Source organism: Canis lupus, chromosome 32 (genome assembly GCF_003254725.2).
Source record: "Canis lupus dingo isolate Sandy chromosome 32, ASM325472v2, whole genome shotgun sequence".
NCBI lineage: Eukaryota > Metazoa > Chordata > Mammalia > Carnivora > Canidae > Canis > Canis lupus.
Genome location: NC_064274.1, coordinates 16,128,449 through 16,148,598, shown reverse-complemented (window position 1 = coordinate 16,148,598; position 20,150 = coordinate 16,128,449). Strand labels below are relative to the sequence as shown.

General features: G+C 33.8%; 1 protein-coding gene across 3 annotated transcripts in view; it reads right to left on the bottom strand.

The window, feature by feature from the left end:
* The window catches only part of GRID2 (glutamate ionotropic receptor delta type subunit 2), a 1,467,015-nt gene that overhangs the window by 675,242 nt on the left and 771,623 nt on the right, over window positions 1-20,150 (bottom strand). For all 3 annotated transcript variants that reach the window (XM_025424636.3, XM_025424645.3, XM_025424626.3), the window contains exon 3: window positions 14,470-14,754. In XM_025424636.3, the coding sequence (XP_025280421.1) occupies window positions 14,470-14,754 (285 nt within the window). The remainder of the gene's footprint in view (window positions 1-14,469; window positions 14,755-20,150) is intronic.

Below are 20,150 nucleotides of genomic sequence, written 5' to 3'. Positions count from 1 at the left end.
AAAGAGAGAAGAGAGTCAAAGGGAGATCTGACTCCTGAAGAATGAGTTGTTGACTTTGAGGAAACTTCAGAGAGATGCAACATTGCTGGCTTTGAAAAGGGGAGTGGGCAACTCCGGCAAAGAATTGTGGATAGTAAAGGTGAGGAAGGTTCTTCCTCACCAGGAAGAACCTCCAGAAAGGAACACAGACTTGCTGCTATCTTGATTTTAGTCTATTGAGATCTCATGTCAGATTTCTGACCTACAGAACTGTAAAATAATAATTTGTGGTGTTTAAGCCTTTAAATTTGTGGTCATTTGTTACAGCAGCAATAGAAAACTAATATAGAAGTATACTTTGGTCCTCAGGTCGCCATTTTTCAAACTGTGGTCCATTTAATTTATTTTGGAATCATCTGGAGAACTTGTTGAAAAATAAGTTTTCTGAGCCCCTTTCCATTCCAATAAAATACAAACTCTCATGACAAAGCACAGAGATTTTTCTCAGCTGATGATTCTTAAGAAACCAGTTTTGGAACCAATGCCCCAATTTCTTAACTTCTTTATGTCACAGATTCCTTTGAAAAAAAACCATGAAGAGTATGGATTCTCCCTTCCCCCATGTATGTACATACCTGGAACGTTATGCATACTGCCTAGATTATGGTCTCAGTCTCATCTGTTTGCTTTCCTTACAGGTACTTATTAGAGAACCTTGATTAGCATACTGTCACTACTCTTAATGATTTTATTCTATTCATGCTGTATAGGAAGGTAAAGTATAGATAGTCACATGTTAGCTAATAGTGTATATTACATTCTAATTAGAGAAAACTTTTAAATCAAAATATTAAGAAATATGACAAACATGAATACCTTTCCCAATAACATTTAATTGGTTTCAGTTATCAATTAGTCTTTCACTATCCTTCAGTCCTAAGAAAAACCTATTATACTTTAGAAGATAGAGTTTCCAGGAAAGCAGACTCTAAAATAAGGATGGAAGAACAGGAAGTGTGTTAGGGACAGCTCTGAGGAATAACCCTTGTGAGGCCAGGGAAGGGAACAAGAGTCAGCAGAGGGAGAATGGTAGTGCAGCCCATCAGAGACCTGCCCAGATCCCAGGAAGTGGGATGCCCTCAGAGTTATCCCGAGTTAGGTCCAGTAGAAGGAGAAATTGTATCATCCTGCATAGGCTTTGGTTTGGTGGTTGTCTTCAGCAGAGGGCAATTCCTCAGGAAAGCAGTCAGCTGCCAATGCTCTCAGTAGATGGGGAAATAAGTGCTTTAGCTTTGAAGGGTGGGTTGGCTGGCACAGGACAGAATATATCCAGGAGTTTCCCCTGCACTTATTGTTTTGGTTTTCAGGATAATTGGACATTATAAATAAATTGCCTTTATAAATCCCTGCATCTTTATTTTTTGAAACAACTTTCTACTATGGAAAACACACTACACTTGATGTCAGACAACTGGGTTTGGATCCTTACTTTGATACCCACATGGCCCTGTTAACTTGGAATTAATTTCATAGTTGATGTCTGCTGTTTTTAGCTTCTCAGTGTTCCTTCTTCTTTATTTCAAGTAACAGAACCTCATTTTTTACTTAAGAAACCAGCCTGGATCCATCCCTTCTGTTCCACATTCTATGGCATTCTACAGTCTAGTTCTGGGTGGTCATGTATCTCATGATGGTCAATTTGAGCTCGCCATGTCCCTCGCCTAAGGGATAATCACAGGATTCAAATGAGGACTGGAATCTGATATATGGATAATGAAACACAAATGATCTGTTTTGTATCACAAGTTGTAATGAGATATTTTTGGGATCACAAGAGTTGGTGTGTCAAGAGAGAAGCCGAGAGTGAAGTGAAACAGAGGCAAGGTAGCTATTCCTTGGATTTCTCAATGACATGAGTCAAACAATTTTTTTTTTTCTCTTGGCTTACTTAGTTTGAAATGAGCTTCTGTCCTTTCAAGAGTAAGTGTCTTGACTTATATAACATCTTTTTATAAGCATCTGATAGTTTGATGATGAAAGTGACAGCACAGTTCTTATCCTTGAGGTACTTCCAGTTTAGTAGACCAAAGGACAACTTAAACTGGTAATTATGTTTTAATGTGATAATGCCAATAAAAGAGATGGAGGTAAGGAATGGAAGCAATTAAGGGAGGATAAGTAGCAATTAACCATACCTTATTGCTGAAAAAAAAGTTTAATTACTGGTAGTTCTGGTAAAAGGGAATAGGGATTGTGAAGCATTAAAACAGTTTGTGAACTACAGATTTCTAAGCAATGTGCATTTTCATTATCAAGATTTTATTAACCCAACAAAAAAAGTCCTATTTGTTCCTGATTTTCTTCTGCCATCTTTTTCTATGAAAATAAAAATCTTGATAAGGACTTAAAGTTGATCTAGGTAGCATTCTCAGGACTTGATATTCTAGCAATGATCAACTTCTCTGACACCTGACTTGTGACTTGTGTTATCTATTTAGACCACTTCCCACAATTCTCCAAGAGGTACTGGCTGATTGAAGCTTAATTAATTAATTGAACGATTGATTAATTATATTTATTTTTGTTTGAAGATTTTATTTAGTTAGAGAACATGCACACGTGTGAGCGGGGGAAGGGGCTGAGGGAGAGGGAGAATCTCCAGCAGATCCTGCCCTGAGCACAGAGCCCTGCATGGGGGCTCCATCTCCAGACCCTGTAACCATGAGAGCTAAAATCAAGAGTTGGGTGTTTAACCCACTGAGACCAGGTGCCCCATGAAGCTTAATTATTTATTTAATTAAATTGTATAATATAACGACTTTATTATAATCACTAATGAAAGATTAAACTTAATCTCTAAATTAAAAATGGTTTACATTAAGGTAGATTAGGAGAGAAAAAAAATCCAGGCTATATTAGAATCAAATGTATAAACCCATTTCCAAACTGGCTCCCAAACCAGTAGTATGGTATCCCGTTGTTCATTGCAAACTAGTGGTCAGCACCCAAATAGATTCCTTTCAGAATCAACTCTGCTTATTATGTGTCAAGCACTATGAAAGGTACTTAGAAGAGAATGTTGAACAAGACAAAAACAATCTTTGCCCTCAAGGAGTTCATTATCTAAACCATCTGATGATATACACAGGCCCTATAGTAGAGGGATCTTACAGTACTACTAGTTTCCCAAAGTGTAGTTGCAATTTAACTAAATTTAGTGACATTCTATTGAATCTATAAAACAGTATTCCTTAGTCTGATCATTATGTTCAAATATCAAATTTTAAATATTGAATTCGGTAGGAAAAGATTTGTCACTAAGTCTCTGTAAATCTATTTCTTTTTTTGATCTACTTATCACTCTCCCTTATTTGAGTAGATTCCACACATTTAGTCATTTTGATCACTTAATGCATTGAAGACTTCATATGGAGCAGGAGATTAGCACTGCATTCAGCCAAACTTGGTGTTTCTGAAATTATGATAGGATTCTGAGCTTTAAATTAATATTTAGAATATTATGACTTTCTTTTTAGATAAAAAGAAATGTCATGTTGCTGGGTCCATGAGATACATCATTGAGCTGAATGGCTTTTCCCAACATCTGAATAGCAAAGCATACTCTACAAAATACCTCATTTTCTGAGAAAATAAGTCTTTTCACCATTGAGTGATTTAAAAATTTTTTAGAACCCTTATTTCAAAAGGGATTTGAATCTCCACCGAGTATTCCCTTGCCATTTGTGGTGTATTTGGAAAATAAGGGTCATATGCTGTATTAGATTTTGAGATGACACAGTCCAGCAATGGTGGCCCATCGCTAAGATTTTCTATTTGATGAGAACTTACTATTTTAGCATTAGATCATAGTGTTTTTGTATGAGAGTCATATTCACAGTAATGCTGATCAATAAGGACATTCGGACTAATGAATGAATCCAAAGTGGTACAATATATCATTTTTACCTACTTGACATAATACAGACTAATGCAAAGGAAATAGTTCAATAAGATACTTGGATTAATTATACGCTTATTGATGCACATTGAAATAAATGAGAGAACTAGAAGTTGGAAAGTGGCCAAATGAGTAATAAACAGCTTTAAGACTGTCTAGAGAGATTGTTAATAATATTATAGTCATTAGACATTTGAAAGCACCCTCAGGGTAATTATAAACATTTGCAATCAATTAACAGGAATGTGTCCATTTTACGGGCCTTGATTAAACTTACAATAGATACATGGAATAAATGTTGTTATTCCTTGGGATGCATTCATGAGGATGATCATTCAATGTTCATTTCAAAGGGGCTTACCATATGGCAATTTAATTGTAAGGAAAGAGTATTACACTGATGTACTTAACAGTAGCGCTTAAATATCTCAGGTCACTTGACTATGTATTGACTTTTAACTTGGAATCGTTAAACAATGTATTCAGAATACAGGAGAGCCTGCAAGTAACCCATTTGGTAATGCTTAGAGTGAGTCTTTTTCTTTGCTTTTGTGCCTGTGGATGTCAAAAATATGTATTTCTATATACAGAGAGAAATATATATTTAATTTAATCATTTCCATTGTAAGATATTTTACTTTATCAATACCTACCGATGCACTTTAAGGTCTCTGATTTTCAGAAACACTCAGCTTGACAAATTATAGTAGAAATTTACATTTGGCTAAAAGTCCTCTTGTGAATGAAAAAAATACTATCCTGGACTAAGGGGGATGTCAGAAAGTTTGAGAACATAAATAAGTTTAACCAAAACAAACAAAGACATATTCAAACTAGACTTTAAAAGTGTATGTTTTAAAAGCAATTTTAGGGGCACCTGGGTGGCTCAGTCTGTTAAGTGTCTGCCTTCAGCTCAGATCATGATCTGCTTCTCCCTCTCCCACTGCCTGCTGCTCCCTCTGCTTGTGCTCACTTCCTCTCTCTCTGTGTCAAATGAATAAATAAAATCTTTTAAAAAATTAAAAATAAAAGCAATTTAAATGTTGAATTATAAAGACAAGTATTTATAATCTATACATTTCATATAATTCAACCTAATAATATTAAAATAAGATTTAAAATTTAATTACAATAAGTAAGATAAAATAATTCAATTAATGTTTAAATAGTTATTTTTCTTATAAGCAAGGTTTCCTTCAAACTGGGAAAAGAAGCACATGTGTCCACATATGCCTATACTTCACTCAGAGGTAATGCACCCACCACATAATTTAGGTTGGTGATTGAGAGCCCACCAAGTACTTGATCAATTTATTTGATTCAAGGATCAGCAAAGGATTCAAACAGGGCATGAGATTTGATACATATCTATTTGTATGATATCTGATATACAAACAAAGCAGGAAACAGCTATTTCTTTAGTATAATACTTTGTAAGGATATGCTTAGAATCACCAATATCATCTATCTTGCCTAAGAATGATGCCAATAGATAAACTGAAATACAGATTAGGCTATGGTAAGAGGATACCTAAGCTACTTGCAATAAGTACATGTCTCCATGTCATTACTGTAACAAGCTACTTAGGTCCCCATCATCATATTAATTCCTCCAATCTTCATAACTTTATCTAATAGGTCTGTCAATAGATCAAATCCAGTATTGGGCTGTGGGACCAATATTTTCTTAGGCAAAGGAAATTAAAGAGCCCAAGTAGCTTATTCACTGAAGAGTGCTTCAATCTTATGGTTTATGTCACACTTGGAAATCAGTTCTATTCAGTTCTCCCAGGTATGAAATTCAACTTCTCTCTCATCAATATTCTCAGAATAGAATCCTCCCTCCAAAGAAATATATCTGCTTTTATTCTACTTTAAGAACCATCTACTAACTACTATAACTTTCTGGGTTCTTTATATTGTCAGTTCCTTGATTCTGGAATCTAGCCATTGGCTAGTGCATTCAATCAATTCCTTGCATAGACCGCTCTGATAGTGAGCCTACCTGGACTACTCCCAATTGCTTTTAATGAGCCTTTCTCAATATCATTTTCCACTTACTTTACCAAGCGTCTCCAGAGATTTGGTTGAAATCAAAGCAAATGGAGGATGAAAAATGAAAAATTGGAGGTGTAGGGCAATATGATGAATGATACAATAAAAATTTAACATACTTTTAAAAAGCAGAAATTAAGAAAAAAAAACACAAGGTATAAGTGTGTAGTTTGTTTTGTTTTGCTAAAAAGAGACAGAGGTCTTACCCCTCTCTCTAAGGCAATAAGATAGAATGAAGCTTACTGTATAATCAGTAAATGTATCAGATCATACACAGAGGTACTGAAAAACTAGATAGATAGGGATAAAGACATTTAGAAGAATGGAATCTTTGAAAAGCACAACAGATTGAACAGGGGAAGTTGCTCATGTTGAAAATGGTACTTATGCAGTAGAAGACTAAGGAGAGTTCAGGGAGTATAATCCTTTTCTTTACTTATTGATAAATGATTTTAAGCAAAATGATTATCATTTTATAGTATTCCAGAAAATGGATCATTTTGTCCAATATTAGTATTTTGAGTTTCATATAAAGAAAAATTTTCTGACAACTGGAAATACTCAGTATCCAAATGTGATTTATTATATTATATTCAAAATATAATAAATTCTCTCACTCTTGGAATATTTTGAAAGGGGAAACAATGTTACCAATCAAAGATGCTGAAGAGGTCTGCTGAAATTCTTGTTTCCAAATGCCACTTTGAGGAGCACAGCTGGCTGTATCAGAATCACTTGAAGATTGCTAAAGTACATATGTTGCTGGTGCATATATGGCAACAATTCTGATTCCAGGAGTCTATGGTGGGACTCATGTATTATGATCATAATTAAAAAATTCTTCTAGCCATTCTGATCTATTACCAAATGTGAATTCTGGGAATCCACTACATTCAATTCTAATTGATTTTTGTCTATTACTGTACAATCTCTAAATGATTATGATTCAATTATGCTAGTTTCCCTGTTTATTTGTTTCATTATTTATTTATAGAGAGGGAAAGGGGAGGAAGAGAGGGAGAATCTTAAGCAGACTCCACAACCCTGAGATCATGACCTGAGCCAAAATCAAGAGTTGGACTCATAACCGACTGAGCCAAGGAGCCCCCAAATATGCTATTTAGTTTAAAACTATGATAGGCAAATTGATTTTTGTCCCCTCCTTTTTCCGTTCTTCTTCAAATGTCTGATGGGTTAGTATGTCTTCTGATCTTTTCACTGAGATATTATTTACATACAATAACACAAACAGACCTTGCATGTTTAATTCAAAGAGTACTTATTGTTTTCCACTATAACTACCACTCGAAACATGATAATGAATATTTATGTTACCATAGGAAGTTGTCTGTGTTCTTTGCCAGATAATCCACCCCTGATCCTGAAAGGCAAATATTTTCTAATTTGTTTTATCAGAATTAGTTTTGTATGTTATTGGACTCATATAAATGGAATGATATAGCAGTGCCTGGATGACTCAATCGGTTAAGCATCCAAACCTTGAACTCAGCTTAAGACGACCTGAAGTTTGTGAGTTTAAGCCCAAGCTGGACTCCATGTTGGGCCTGCAGCCTACTTAAGTAAGTAAATAAATGGAATACAGCATGTACTCTTTATTTCAGGCTTCTTTCACTCAATGTCGTTGTACATTTCAGCAGTTCATTCCTTTTTACTGCTGAATAGTATTCCATTGTACAGGTACAACAAAATTTGTTTCAATGATTTAATGATGAGCATCTGGTTTGTTCTCAGTTTGGGACATAATGAATAAAGCTTACATGAACATTCTAATATAAGTATTTGTGTGGATAAAAATTGTCATTTTTCATGGAAAATGCCTGGGAGTGAAATAGATTAAGTCATATGGTAGATGCATATTCAATATTTTAACAAACTACCAAGCAGCTTTCCAAAGTGGTTGTACATTTTTACATACATCCAGCAAAGTTATGAGTTTTCCAGTCATATCACAGTCTTGCTTACATGTTGTAATAATCTTCTGCCAATCCAACGGGTACAGGTTGGTATCTAATTAATTTGCTTTTATCTAGTAGGACTTAAAATGTTGAGCACTTCTTGTGTTAATTGGGCATTTATATATTTTCTTATATGGACTGTCTGCACAAGCCTTTTGCTCATTTTTTAAAAGAGATTTATTTATTTATTTATGATAGACATAGAGAGAGAGAGTGGCAGAGACACCGGAGGAGGGAGAAGCAGGCTCCATGCCGGGAGCCTGACGTAGGACTCAATCCCGGGTCTCCAGGATCACGCCCTGGGCCAAAGGCAGGCGTTAAACCACTGAGCCACTCAGGGATCCCTTTTTTCCCATTTTTAATTGTGTGTTTTTGTTGGCCTCATATTGTTGCTTTGTAGGAATCTTTTTTTTTTTTTTTTAATCTCTGAGCTCTTTACATATACTATGTATTTATATATTTACATAAAGTTCCTAGATATATTCCCCAGTTTGTAATTTGCCTACTTATTTTCTTAATGGTGTCTGTTACTGAATAGATATGAATTTTGGTGAAGTCCAAATTATTATTTTAGATTTATTTATTTTGATGTGTCTAAGAAATCTCTGCATATCCCAAGTCACAAGGATATTACCTTATGTTTTCTTCTGAAAGATTAATAATTCTAGCCTTTAGGTTTATGATCAATCTTGAATTAATTTTTGTATGGTGTGAGATAGGAGTCAAGGTTTTTGTTTTTTTTTTTTCCTTCTCTCTTCATATAGTTATCCAGATCACCATTCCCTTAATCTTTTCAAAAAGACCCCTGGAAACAGTAGGGGATGCATCCTATGCAAAACACCTGTTAGCCTCTCCAAATACCTTCTCTACCTCTATTCTCATTCATTAATGTGAGGCAGTATGAAAATCACCAGATTGATGTTATAGAACAGAGGTTGGTAAACAATTTCTTAAAGGACCATATTGTAATATTTTAGGCTTATGGGTTACATTGTTTCTATTACAACTTCTCAACTCTGCTATTATAGCTCAAAAGCAGACATAGACAACATGGAAACAAATGAACATGCTGTGTTCCAATGAAACTTCATTTAAAAAACAAAATGTCAGGCCCAACAGCAATTTGCTAACCCTTGAAACAGACCCTAAGGACAGATTGTATTGACTGATCTCAGGCTGCCCCTTCTAAACAATAGCTGGATTCAAATATCATGGATTGAGAATTCTTAGAAATATCAGAAGTCATATTGAAGGCCCTATTGAGATAAGTCTCTCTCAGGGGGTCCCAGCAATGTAACTAACTCTTCCCTCCACTCTTTCCTAATTTCCATCTCCCCATCCCCACTCTCACATCAGGGATATTATGTGTGCTTCTACAACTATAGTTCCTGTGTGAAGGCTACCTCCTTCCTGAAGACATGAGTAACACATTAGGGGTGCTATACCTTAAAGTGTTTAAGTAAATACCAGCAGGAGATAATGTGGCACTTAACTGAGATCTCTCTAAAGTGAGGCTACCCTAATTAACATGGGGGAGCCACATGGAGGCATATCTGACTCATTACTGATGTGTGTCCTATTGGTGATCTTCCCAAAATAGTAATCATCCAATCAGAATTTCTTCCCCCTGAATTTCACCAAAGTGATTGATGATACCACTTCAGCCTTGGAAGTCATTCAGGTCAGCCTCAACTCACTGGCCAAGTTTGTTATAGATGACAGAATTCCTCCTTGTGAGACAGATAGAATCTTTGCAATTACATAAATCCTGTTGTACCCGGATCAATGCCTCTGTCCAAATAAAAAGGTTCATGCAGAAATTTAAGGAGGAAACTCTCTGACTTTTTAAAGTAGACTCTTAATAGTTGAGATTTATTCAGCTTGCTAAATCCAAGATCCTGATGGGCATGGTGGAGATCAATCTTTCTCATTACAATCTTATTTACAGCGTCCTTAAATAAATGCATAGGAAACAAATTGAATAGATTTGATCCTCCCTCCTGTCAGTAAGATTAACCAGAGTGGTCTTAGACTGACATATGCATAGGGAAATTTGCTAGAAGTCAACAATGTTGTACAGAGAGTATTTTGGGGGCAACAATTCCCCATAGATTTTGTGTCTTATTACATATTATACAAGCAGAAGCTCTCTCTAGAGAAGAGAGACTTATTTGCAATGAAGATAGTGTCTTTTTCTGGGCATATGCCAAGCAAGTTTACTTAGAAGCCCATAATAAAAGATACAGATTCCCTAAGCCAGGGTTTCTTAGCTGTCATAAAAGCTCACTGCATGTATAGCATCCACCAGAGTGGCTTCACATAGACTTGTAAGACATGAGATCAAGAGGAAGCAACATTAATATGAGGCTCATGCTGCTTTCTGTACCATGAGTATTAAAGTCCTCTTTCTGTCTAAAGAAGTAGTGTTTTCTGCCAGTATCCATGAAATTAATGCATACTAACTTGTTAACTTGCAGGTACAGTAAAATCTCAGACCCTTCATAGCTCTTGGCAATATTATATCACAACTCAGAGCTGTAAGAGAGCCTAAAAATGTAGGTTTTCAATGGGAGGTATTGGTCTCTCAAATGAACTTCTCATTCTGTTGGCAAATGTAAAAGCAAAAATTGTTATTTTACAGGCAAGCAGCTGTTTATGCTGATGGGTCAGCTTACTTTGGCCCAATGACCATCCTGCTTGCATACTTCCAATGATAACCAAATCTTCTGAATTGACATACACTATTTTTTCTTAAATGATATTAATATGATGAGGTCTGGAGGTTTGACATCATTGTCTCTCTTAAATAAAGATGATTCTATGTATTTCATTTGTAAACTGTTATTTTTTTTAAATTTTATAGTTGGTCAGGAATTAATCATTCTTATTTCTATAGTGTCAAAATACTCTAGGTGGTGAAAAGCAAGGACTATGGATAAGACCATCAGTGTTAAATTCAGGCTTCCCAACTTACTTGCAAATTACCTTATGCCTTACATCCTCAGTTTTTCACATTGTATAAATCATCATCATCATCATCATCATCATCATCATCTATCTTAGAGGGCTGTTGTGAGGCTTAAATGAGATGATACATATAAGGCACTTGGAACAGAGCCTGGATATAATAAATGCTCTCTGTAAGATTAGCCCTTTTTATTATATTTTTGGGGAATAGTTCATTACAACTAATTTATACTTATTATACATAGTTAGGAGTATGGGCTCTGATAAGACTTTAGAGCTCAGGTCTGATACTTCTTAGCTATGTTCTGTGAGCAAGTAACCCAGTTTTTGTCTGTTTTCCTATTTGTAAAATTGCAATAATAATATAACCTACTTCACAGAGCTGTTGAGAATATTACATGACTTATTATGACTTATTACAAAATACTTATTCTCAGCCCTGGCAAATTAAATGCTCAGAGATATTATTTTTAATCTTTTTATTGCTTCAAGACTTGTTCACACTTTTCTCCGTTGGAGTGACTGTTTCTCATGCATTGTGAAAGTTAGTAAGGATTTTGAAAGGTAACATTCAAGCCTTCTTTGATCACTGCAGCCATAAATTCAACACCTTCTTCATTACACACCATTAGCATTCAGTTTGCATCATTCATGACACTTAACACACTATTTTCTCAATTAAAAGAGTCATAAATATTTTATCTCTTTTGTTAATTGTAAGCTTCTTAAGGGCTAAGCCTGCATTCTGTAAAACTTTCTATCTCATATTTTGCATTGCACTAAGCAATGAACATTTCTTAAATGACACATTTTTTTTTAAAAAAGCTCAACACTTCTTAAATTCTTTTCAAGGCTTTTAAAAAATGTCTTGAATCAATTCATTCAAATAAAGTTTCTATATATTTTTTTTCTGTTTTCATCCATTTACTTAGAATCAAAGACTTGAATTTTCTTTGTTCGGGAATTTAATGTAGACTTTTATACTGTGCCCTTAATCATAATTAACTGCTTTTGAAAAAAGTGTTTCTCTAATTAACTAGATATAGAAGACTAATCTTTTTCCCCCTTTTTAAAAGTATTTTTATAGGTAAAATACGTATTCAATCACATTTGGTTCCAGCAGGATGCCTTATTTCATCCATAGATGATGCTTAATCCATTCCTTAATGAAAGCAATTCCTGATAACCAAGATAAAAGTCAAGTATAATTCCAGTGTTTGAACTTAAAATGATGACACTGATGAATGGATTTGTGAATACGTGTAACTCTCTTCAAGGTAGAAGGTATTTGGATAGCTTGATGTTTATTTTGGACTCTAGCCTAGTTCTAGCAAGATTTATTGCGAGTATCAAAGGAAAATTTTCTTTTATTAAACAAGAGTATTACTGGAAATAATTTTAAGGATGCAAGCAGGGTAATTTTTCATGAATTATTGAATTAAAAAGTAAGTCAAAAGCAAGTTTATCATCAAAATAAAAGAAAATATTATTATTATTTTTATTATTCTTAAAACAAATTCTGCTTCTAACAGAGGACTCAGTTATGCACTGTGATTTTAACATCTTATTTACTTATTAAACAGAGGAAAAAAGAGTAAGAAATTTTAAATGTATGTAAGTGATTTTCTACGACTATGAATTTAGTGTACATTTTCAAAAATATTTACCTCATCAATGATAACAATGTTTTCTCTTATAAGAATTTCCTAACTCTCTAAACCATGTGGGATTTGGAAACAAGATACCAAGGAATTTTTTTCTTCATTGATGTTTATAATGAAAAAATAAAATTCCCATTTTCATGTTGTTAAAAACTTGATCAAAAATTACTTTTCTGTTTCTTTATTTGCTAGACTATTTTTATAGGACTAATTAATCCCCCCTTAAAGAAAGATTTGCAGTTAAAAAATTCATTATTTCAAGTTATGTTTGAGCAGAGATCTTAAGAATACCAGTTAAGGTTATGAAAATCATAGATAATATGACTGGAAGGAAACTGATAAAGGTGTATTTGACATATTGATTCCAGAGGTAGAGTTTACTACGTTCAACTGAATAATCCTATCAGCAAATTTCAGATTTGTGTTCAGTCCTCACTTTTACTGATGAGCCAATTATTTTTTTATTTTCCTTTTTTATTTTATTCATTTCAGTCTCTTAGTTTTTGTTCTGTGATCCCTAAATAATATGAATTAAGCAACAAAAATAAGGATTTCCGTCCTGGAGACAAGTGTGCTTCTGGAGAGTGCCACAGACTTCTGGCTGAAATCTACCCTTCAAGTTTAATGCTACTCTGGCTGCCAAAACCCCATGCGACCTTTGAATATTTAGGGCTAAATGTAACTGCCACTTGCTCTTTCTCCCTGGGAGTCCACAGGGGCTCTTATTTGTTGCTTTCCAGATTTCTGCCAACCTGTTTGTGCTCAGTCCCATTGATGCCACTTTCTGGTGGCTCTTCTGTCACTGTTCTCCAGTGCCTTTCACAATGCTGGTTAGATTATGACAAGAAAACCATTATTTGTAAATGTTTATTTATTCATGTGCTAAGAAAAAATTGGTTGCATGCAGAGGGTGAAATCTTGATTTTTTTAAATAAAAAATAAAAACTAGACCCATCCAGACTGAATGGAAAACGTTTTTCTGAGACTCCTTTTTAAGGCAAATCTCTAAAGATACATATGTTTCAAAATATATATCTTCATGAAGAACTGCTAATTTTCTCTCACTTTATTATATCCCTCTCTATACCCCCTAATGACAAAAACTGGAGAGAAACTATCTTTGAACATCTTTGGGATCAGTCAGAAAATAGATTTATTCAGGAAAAGAATAATATAGCTATTATTTTTCTTTACTTTTCTTAATGTAACAGGAGTAAAAATACTGAGACAAAGTATCTTCTCCTTTTAACTTATAGTAAATTCAGGGCAAATGCTTTGTGTTTTATCTTGGGAAATTAAATAAATTAAGTATCTTTATACTACTTAGCATTTTCATGAAATTTCATATTGCAGACAAAATGCCATGCTAACTATAAAGTAATATAAACTCAGTTACTCCCAGAGAGTCTAAGGATGTAAGCAAGATATGTCAGGTTTTTGGAGTTTTTGGAACCTATAAATGTAAATAAGCATTTATTTTTAGTGTTCCATGATCTGTCCAACATGGTATTTTATTAGTATATAAAGATATAAATGTTTTTGAAAAGGAGAAAGACACTATTATCTTTATGACTTTCCATTATTTGAAAAATCAAGATATACTGGAGTCAGATTCCCTTTAGAAACATTTATAAACTGAGCAGTAGGTACAGCTATTTATTTTTTAATTTGACTTCAATGTGATTTAATACAAACGATTGAACTTGAACTTAACCAGACTTTTTGTTTTTGCTGCTTGATTTGTAAGATTATGAAAGAACAATAAAACCACGGATAACAATGAGTAAGCTCCTTGAAGTTTTTCAAGGTTTAAAGAAGTTGCTTGCCATGCAAATATCAGCTTATAAAACTCACATGAATCACAAACACTTACCGTATTCACTATCATAGAATATAATGAATTTCTGCCAGGCATATTCTGTGACCACTCTCAGAATAACATCATTCAAGTAGACAGGTGGGCGAACAGAGAGTGTGTAGTCGTCATTCCTGTTGCTCCGGGTGAGTCCACAGCCACTCCTTGGTGTCCCAGCTGTTGAGCGCTGTATGAAGAGGTGGGGGATATGCATGGCATCTGCCAGAGACTGGAGGGACCCTGCTGACGTGCAGCCAATGGAGCTGACCAGGGCCAAGATGCCTTGATTCATAAGTTCACAGGCTGCAAGAAAGCACAGTAATATTCAAATGTCAATGGGTTTCATATAACTTCTCTTTTGCAGGAACAGTGAATAAAATGAACATTCTCCATGAAGAAATTGTCAAATTACAACGTGCTACTGGAACACTGGAACTCAGCTAAAGAACTCTACCCTTATTAGCCATTTGACCTTGTGCCAGCTACTTAGCCTCTCTTGAACTCAGTTTCATCATCCACAAAGAGGGTAAAATATCATGAATCTTCAGGTTTGCTGCTGCTAGGGTTGGTGATAATTCAGTGTCTCTTATTTGCCTTTCACATGATAGGTACTCAATCAGTGACAGCTATAGTCTTTTAATTATCAATGCAGAATTCAGAGAAAAGACAACTCCTTACTGAGTATGTATGTAACACAAGGTTTTCAAAAAGCAGATAATATGTAAATTGGTGAGTGAATGTAAAGGAAGATAAAAGGCTTAAGAAAGGAATTTCTGGCCATAAAACATAGAGCCATTCTGGTATCTAAAACTTTGGTGACACTTTGTCTCTCTTATTAAACTGGAAAAATGAAAATGTTTTTGTTCTTTTCCTTGGCAGTCAGAAAATGAATAGTCAAATCAAATACTAAATTTCAGCAATTATCTCATTCTGGTTTATAGTTGAACAATTTCTAATCTTCATTATATGATTTATTATCTCCGTTTTATTTTCACTATTTTGTGTATACATATACGTATATTCAAAATATATTTAAAACTGGGTCAAGTATAAGTTATACGTACATATCAAGACATAGTAGATATAGAAATAGAAAATTAATAGTCTTAACTTTCTCTCTCTCTCTTTTTTAAAGTAATCTTTATGCTCAACATAGGTTATCAACTCAAAGCTCTAAAATCAAGGGTTGCATTCTCTACTGACTGAGCCAGCCAGATCCCCTCCCCCTTTTTTAGCCTTTTCAATTTTTCAATATTAATTTTAGTTTTAATTTATTTATTTATTTATCATAAGTTCTAAGCCCATTATGGGGTTGAGCCCGCAACCTTGAGGTCAAGGGTACCATGCTCTACTGACTGAGCCAGCCAGGCACTCCCTAGTAAGTCTTAACTCTTAGTAAGTCTTAATAAGAGTTAAGGTATCTGAGAGATCTTAGGATATAAACCTTTGAAGACAAGAGATTAGAAATAAAATCATAAGTAAATTCAGATGGAATCAAGGTAAAATAAATTTCATTTCAGAAGGCCAGTTATAATTGGTCCAGGCATTATTCTAGATTTTAGGGATTGTTGGTATAATACTTTCAATATTTATACATTATTATAATCCATTTTGCAGAGTTTTAAAAAAAAAATCAAAGAAAAAGTTAGATGATAAGTACCCCCATGTAATTAATTGGCCAGTAAATAAAGGCTGACAAACTGCAAGTTTAGAAGTACTATACTAATGACATGCACCTAAACACCAAATACATTTATAATGATTAATTCTAAGCCAACCAGTACATACAAAATAAATTAATAATTATTAGGGACATTATTTTCAAGCATAAGACAGGTTGTATGATATCAAATAAATCTGAAAGGTAGCAGCATGGGTGAATGCTTCTTAGGCTGTAACAGATGGAGGTTGAAGTTTTAATAAAAACCATAGGACCTACTCATGTTTGTGAATTCAACATTTATAAAAGCAATATGAATTTACAATTATACTTTCAATGGATTTAAGTAAAAACATTGGTCAGAAGTTTGCTTCCTTATTGTAGGAACTAAAACTATTACTGATTTACATAAGCAAACAGAAATTCACTTTTTAAAAAAGATTTTGCCTAAATGCTTGGCTCCTTAGCATTTAAAATAAAAATATAGAGAATATCTTAAGGTACATACAATTGAATCCCCTGTTTAGATTACACTAATTTAAAATGATCAAATAAACACAATAGTTTCAATAAGTCTATTGATATTGACCAATTTATCCTAATATAATTCTTCCAGTGATTTTTAAGTCACAAGGACGTCAGCACATTCCATTCATACACTTATTCTTCAACACACATTTATCAACTTTTAACCATAAGCCAGGAACTTTCTTCGGAGATTAGAGAATGCATAAAACACTCCATCCTCAAAGAACTCCCAATCTATTTACCATAGTGTTTACAAAATCTCTCTTGTATCAGAATTCAAAATGGAGATTAAAAATATATATTTATATATTTAATATTATTTAAATATTAAACACACACACAGATGACTAAGTCTACTCCTAGAAGTTCTACTAGAAGGCTAGTGGTCATGTATTTGCATTATGGTGTATTATTTGAGTAGTTCTGATATGTAACCCTTTCTGGAATACATGGGTCTGGTGGATTGTAACTGCAATACTCTTCGATGTGATTGTTATAGAATGTCTAATTTTTTTGATTTTCTCTTATTTTTTTATTCTTACAATAATATTGTTGACAATATGGCTATAACTGAGGAATGGAATTTCCCTATTTCTCTAATTCCCTTAATTTGCAAGTGGTGCTAAGGTATAAGAAAAGAAGATACATAGATTTAATAAGAATTACTGTACTCTAAAATGTGACCCTTATCTTCATTTTATTTCCAATAGTTACATAGATTTAATAAGAATTACTGTACTCTAAAATGTGACCCTTATCTTCATCTTATTTCCAATAATAACTAAGATGTTTATTCTTGGAATAATCTTCATTCTTTCAAGTTCTTCCAATTCAGAAACAGAGTACCATATTTCCACAATTCTAAAATGTATATAGCTTCTACATTTTATCATATCTGAAATCAGGGCCGATTTTAAAATTGATCAATACATTTAATATGATGGATTATTTTTTTCTGAAAAAAATTAGTAATCAATATTGAATTTTATAATAGTGAGTTCTTATAGATGAGAAAATAAGGTAAGTTTCCATGGCAGATAAGAAAGATTTGTACTGTTTCTACAAAAGCTGAATTTAATCTAACTTCTTTTTTCCTATTCAATTCAATAATGAATCATAAATCCAGTGTTGATAATTGCTTTCTTCTCTTTTTTCAACCACCATAAAGCACCTGACCTTTGCTTTCATGCTTGTAAGAACATAGTAACATAAAACACTTTCAGCCTGTACATTTAGCATTCTTTGCAAATACGATTTTCAGCAGCCATCTGAGAGGTAGTATATAAAAAGTAAGATTAATTTGACATATCATCAATGTAGTTTGCCAAAAACATAACCATTTGGAACAAATTCTTCTAAATAAAGATGGTCTTTAAATATAAATAGTGTTATAAGGTCCAATTTAATCATAATTTTCTTTTTTTTTTAATAGCTTTTTTTCAAAGATTTTATTTATTTATTCATAGAGACACAGAGAGAGAGAGAGAGAGAGGCAGAGACACAGGCAGAGGGAGAAGCAGGCTCCATGCCGGGAGCCCGACGTGGGACTCCATCCAGGGTCTCCAAGATCAAGCCCTGGGCTGCAGGCGGTGCTAAACCGCTGCACCACCGGGGCTGCCCTAATCATAATTTTCTACTTATGAATTGAAACTATAGAAAAAAAATCATTTAGGTATAATTAAAATCATTAAGACTTAATTTCTTCTTTAAAAGAATATAAATGGCTAAAATGATTGACTACCAGCCATCAAATGAGTTCAAATGAATAATTTTCTGTTTACTATTTTTTTATTCACCTAAAGCCAGCATGAATCTCTCGCCCGTGATCTAAGCCTGACATGGACTAAACATTTAACATATAGGACCTATTATAAGTCATCTTAGTTTTCCATTTATATTTTATAACAACCCTATGCAGAAGAGCTATTCTTACTCTAATTTTTAAGTAAGAAACTGGTTAAGTGAAGTTAGGTAATTGCATTGTCTAAATTCACACTATTAGTAAATGGCAGAGTTGGAATTCACATCTGGCACAGACTTCAATGCCTGGGCCACAGAGAAGTAAACACTCACTGTTTTTATTTTTATTTATTTATGTATTTATTTAATTTTTAAAGATTTTATTTATTTATTCATGGGAGACACAGGCAGAGAGAGAAGCATGCTCCATGCAGGAAGCCCGATATGGGACTCGATCCCGGGACCCCAGGATCACACTCTGGGCTGAAGGCAGGCGCTCAACCATTTAGCCATCTGGGTGTCTCAACACTCACTGCTTTTAAACACAAAGGCACATGTAAAAAACTGTAAGTCACTTAACTAACTCTTACTATAAGATTCACGATAATTTCAGCCTCCTGGATATAAAAGAGAAAAGAATAACAATTTTGACACCATTTTCTCTTTTTTTTTCCCTTTGGGTTTAAGATTAAGGCATTAATTCTATATAATTTCAGCTCCAAATAGAGTATACACAGAACATTTTATCAAAAGTGCAACAAACTATTAAGAAGAACCTACAGAGTATTGAGTCTACTTCCAAGCAATCCCTAGAGTGGTTCCACTAACATCGATGTGATAAAAATGATAAAAATAATGTTCAAATATCTCTTTGTCTTTGTATATTTGTTTGGAATTTATAAAATGGTTTTACTTGCATTTGATTATTTTACCAGCACATGGCTATATTGGATAAAATACCTATCCTCATTTACTTCATACGAATTTGAGGCTCAATCCTATATTTTCAATAAGCAATGGAGACAATGCTGGAACATGGATTTTATTTTGTTTACTTTATACCCTTCCAACTATATATTTTCATAGTCTTCTATTTATGGAAATTCAGATTATTCTCCTCCTGTTTACTGTTAGTAACAATTCTGTAATGAACACACCTATGTATGCATATATACAACTATATATTACAGATGTAAAATTTATATACTATATCAGGCAAGGACCTGATACTTAGGATGCAAGGTGGTCAAAAATAGGCCAGTATATAATGGGAGACGGAGAGCACACTTAAATGAATGTATAACGGTTACTGAGCAGTTGCTAGGCCAAAAAGTGTTATTATTCTGATAGCTCAAAAGCATTTTTCCTAGACTGTGGGTTGGAAAAGCCCTTTATTCAGAAGTGAATCTGAAGGAGAAGTAGAACTAATTAGGTAAAGATCAGTTACCTTGATGAAAAAGGCTGAAGAAAATATTTCCAAACAGAAGAAATAGAATATAAGAATATATAATAAAAGAACATAAGGAAACTCAGCACTATTTTTGCAATCGTTCTATTAGATCTAAAACTATTTCAGAATTAAATGTTGATAACAGATAAAACTATCAATAACTTCCAACTTCTGCCAGAAAAAAGCCCAAACTCTAGGCATGGCATATAAAACCCTTAATGTCCTAGCCCCAATCTACATTTTCATGCTTACCTCCAGCTTCTCTCCCTTGCCAACAGATCTTTCTACAATTCCACACACTCCCCTATCACCATCTTATTT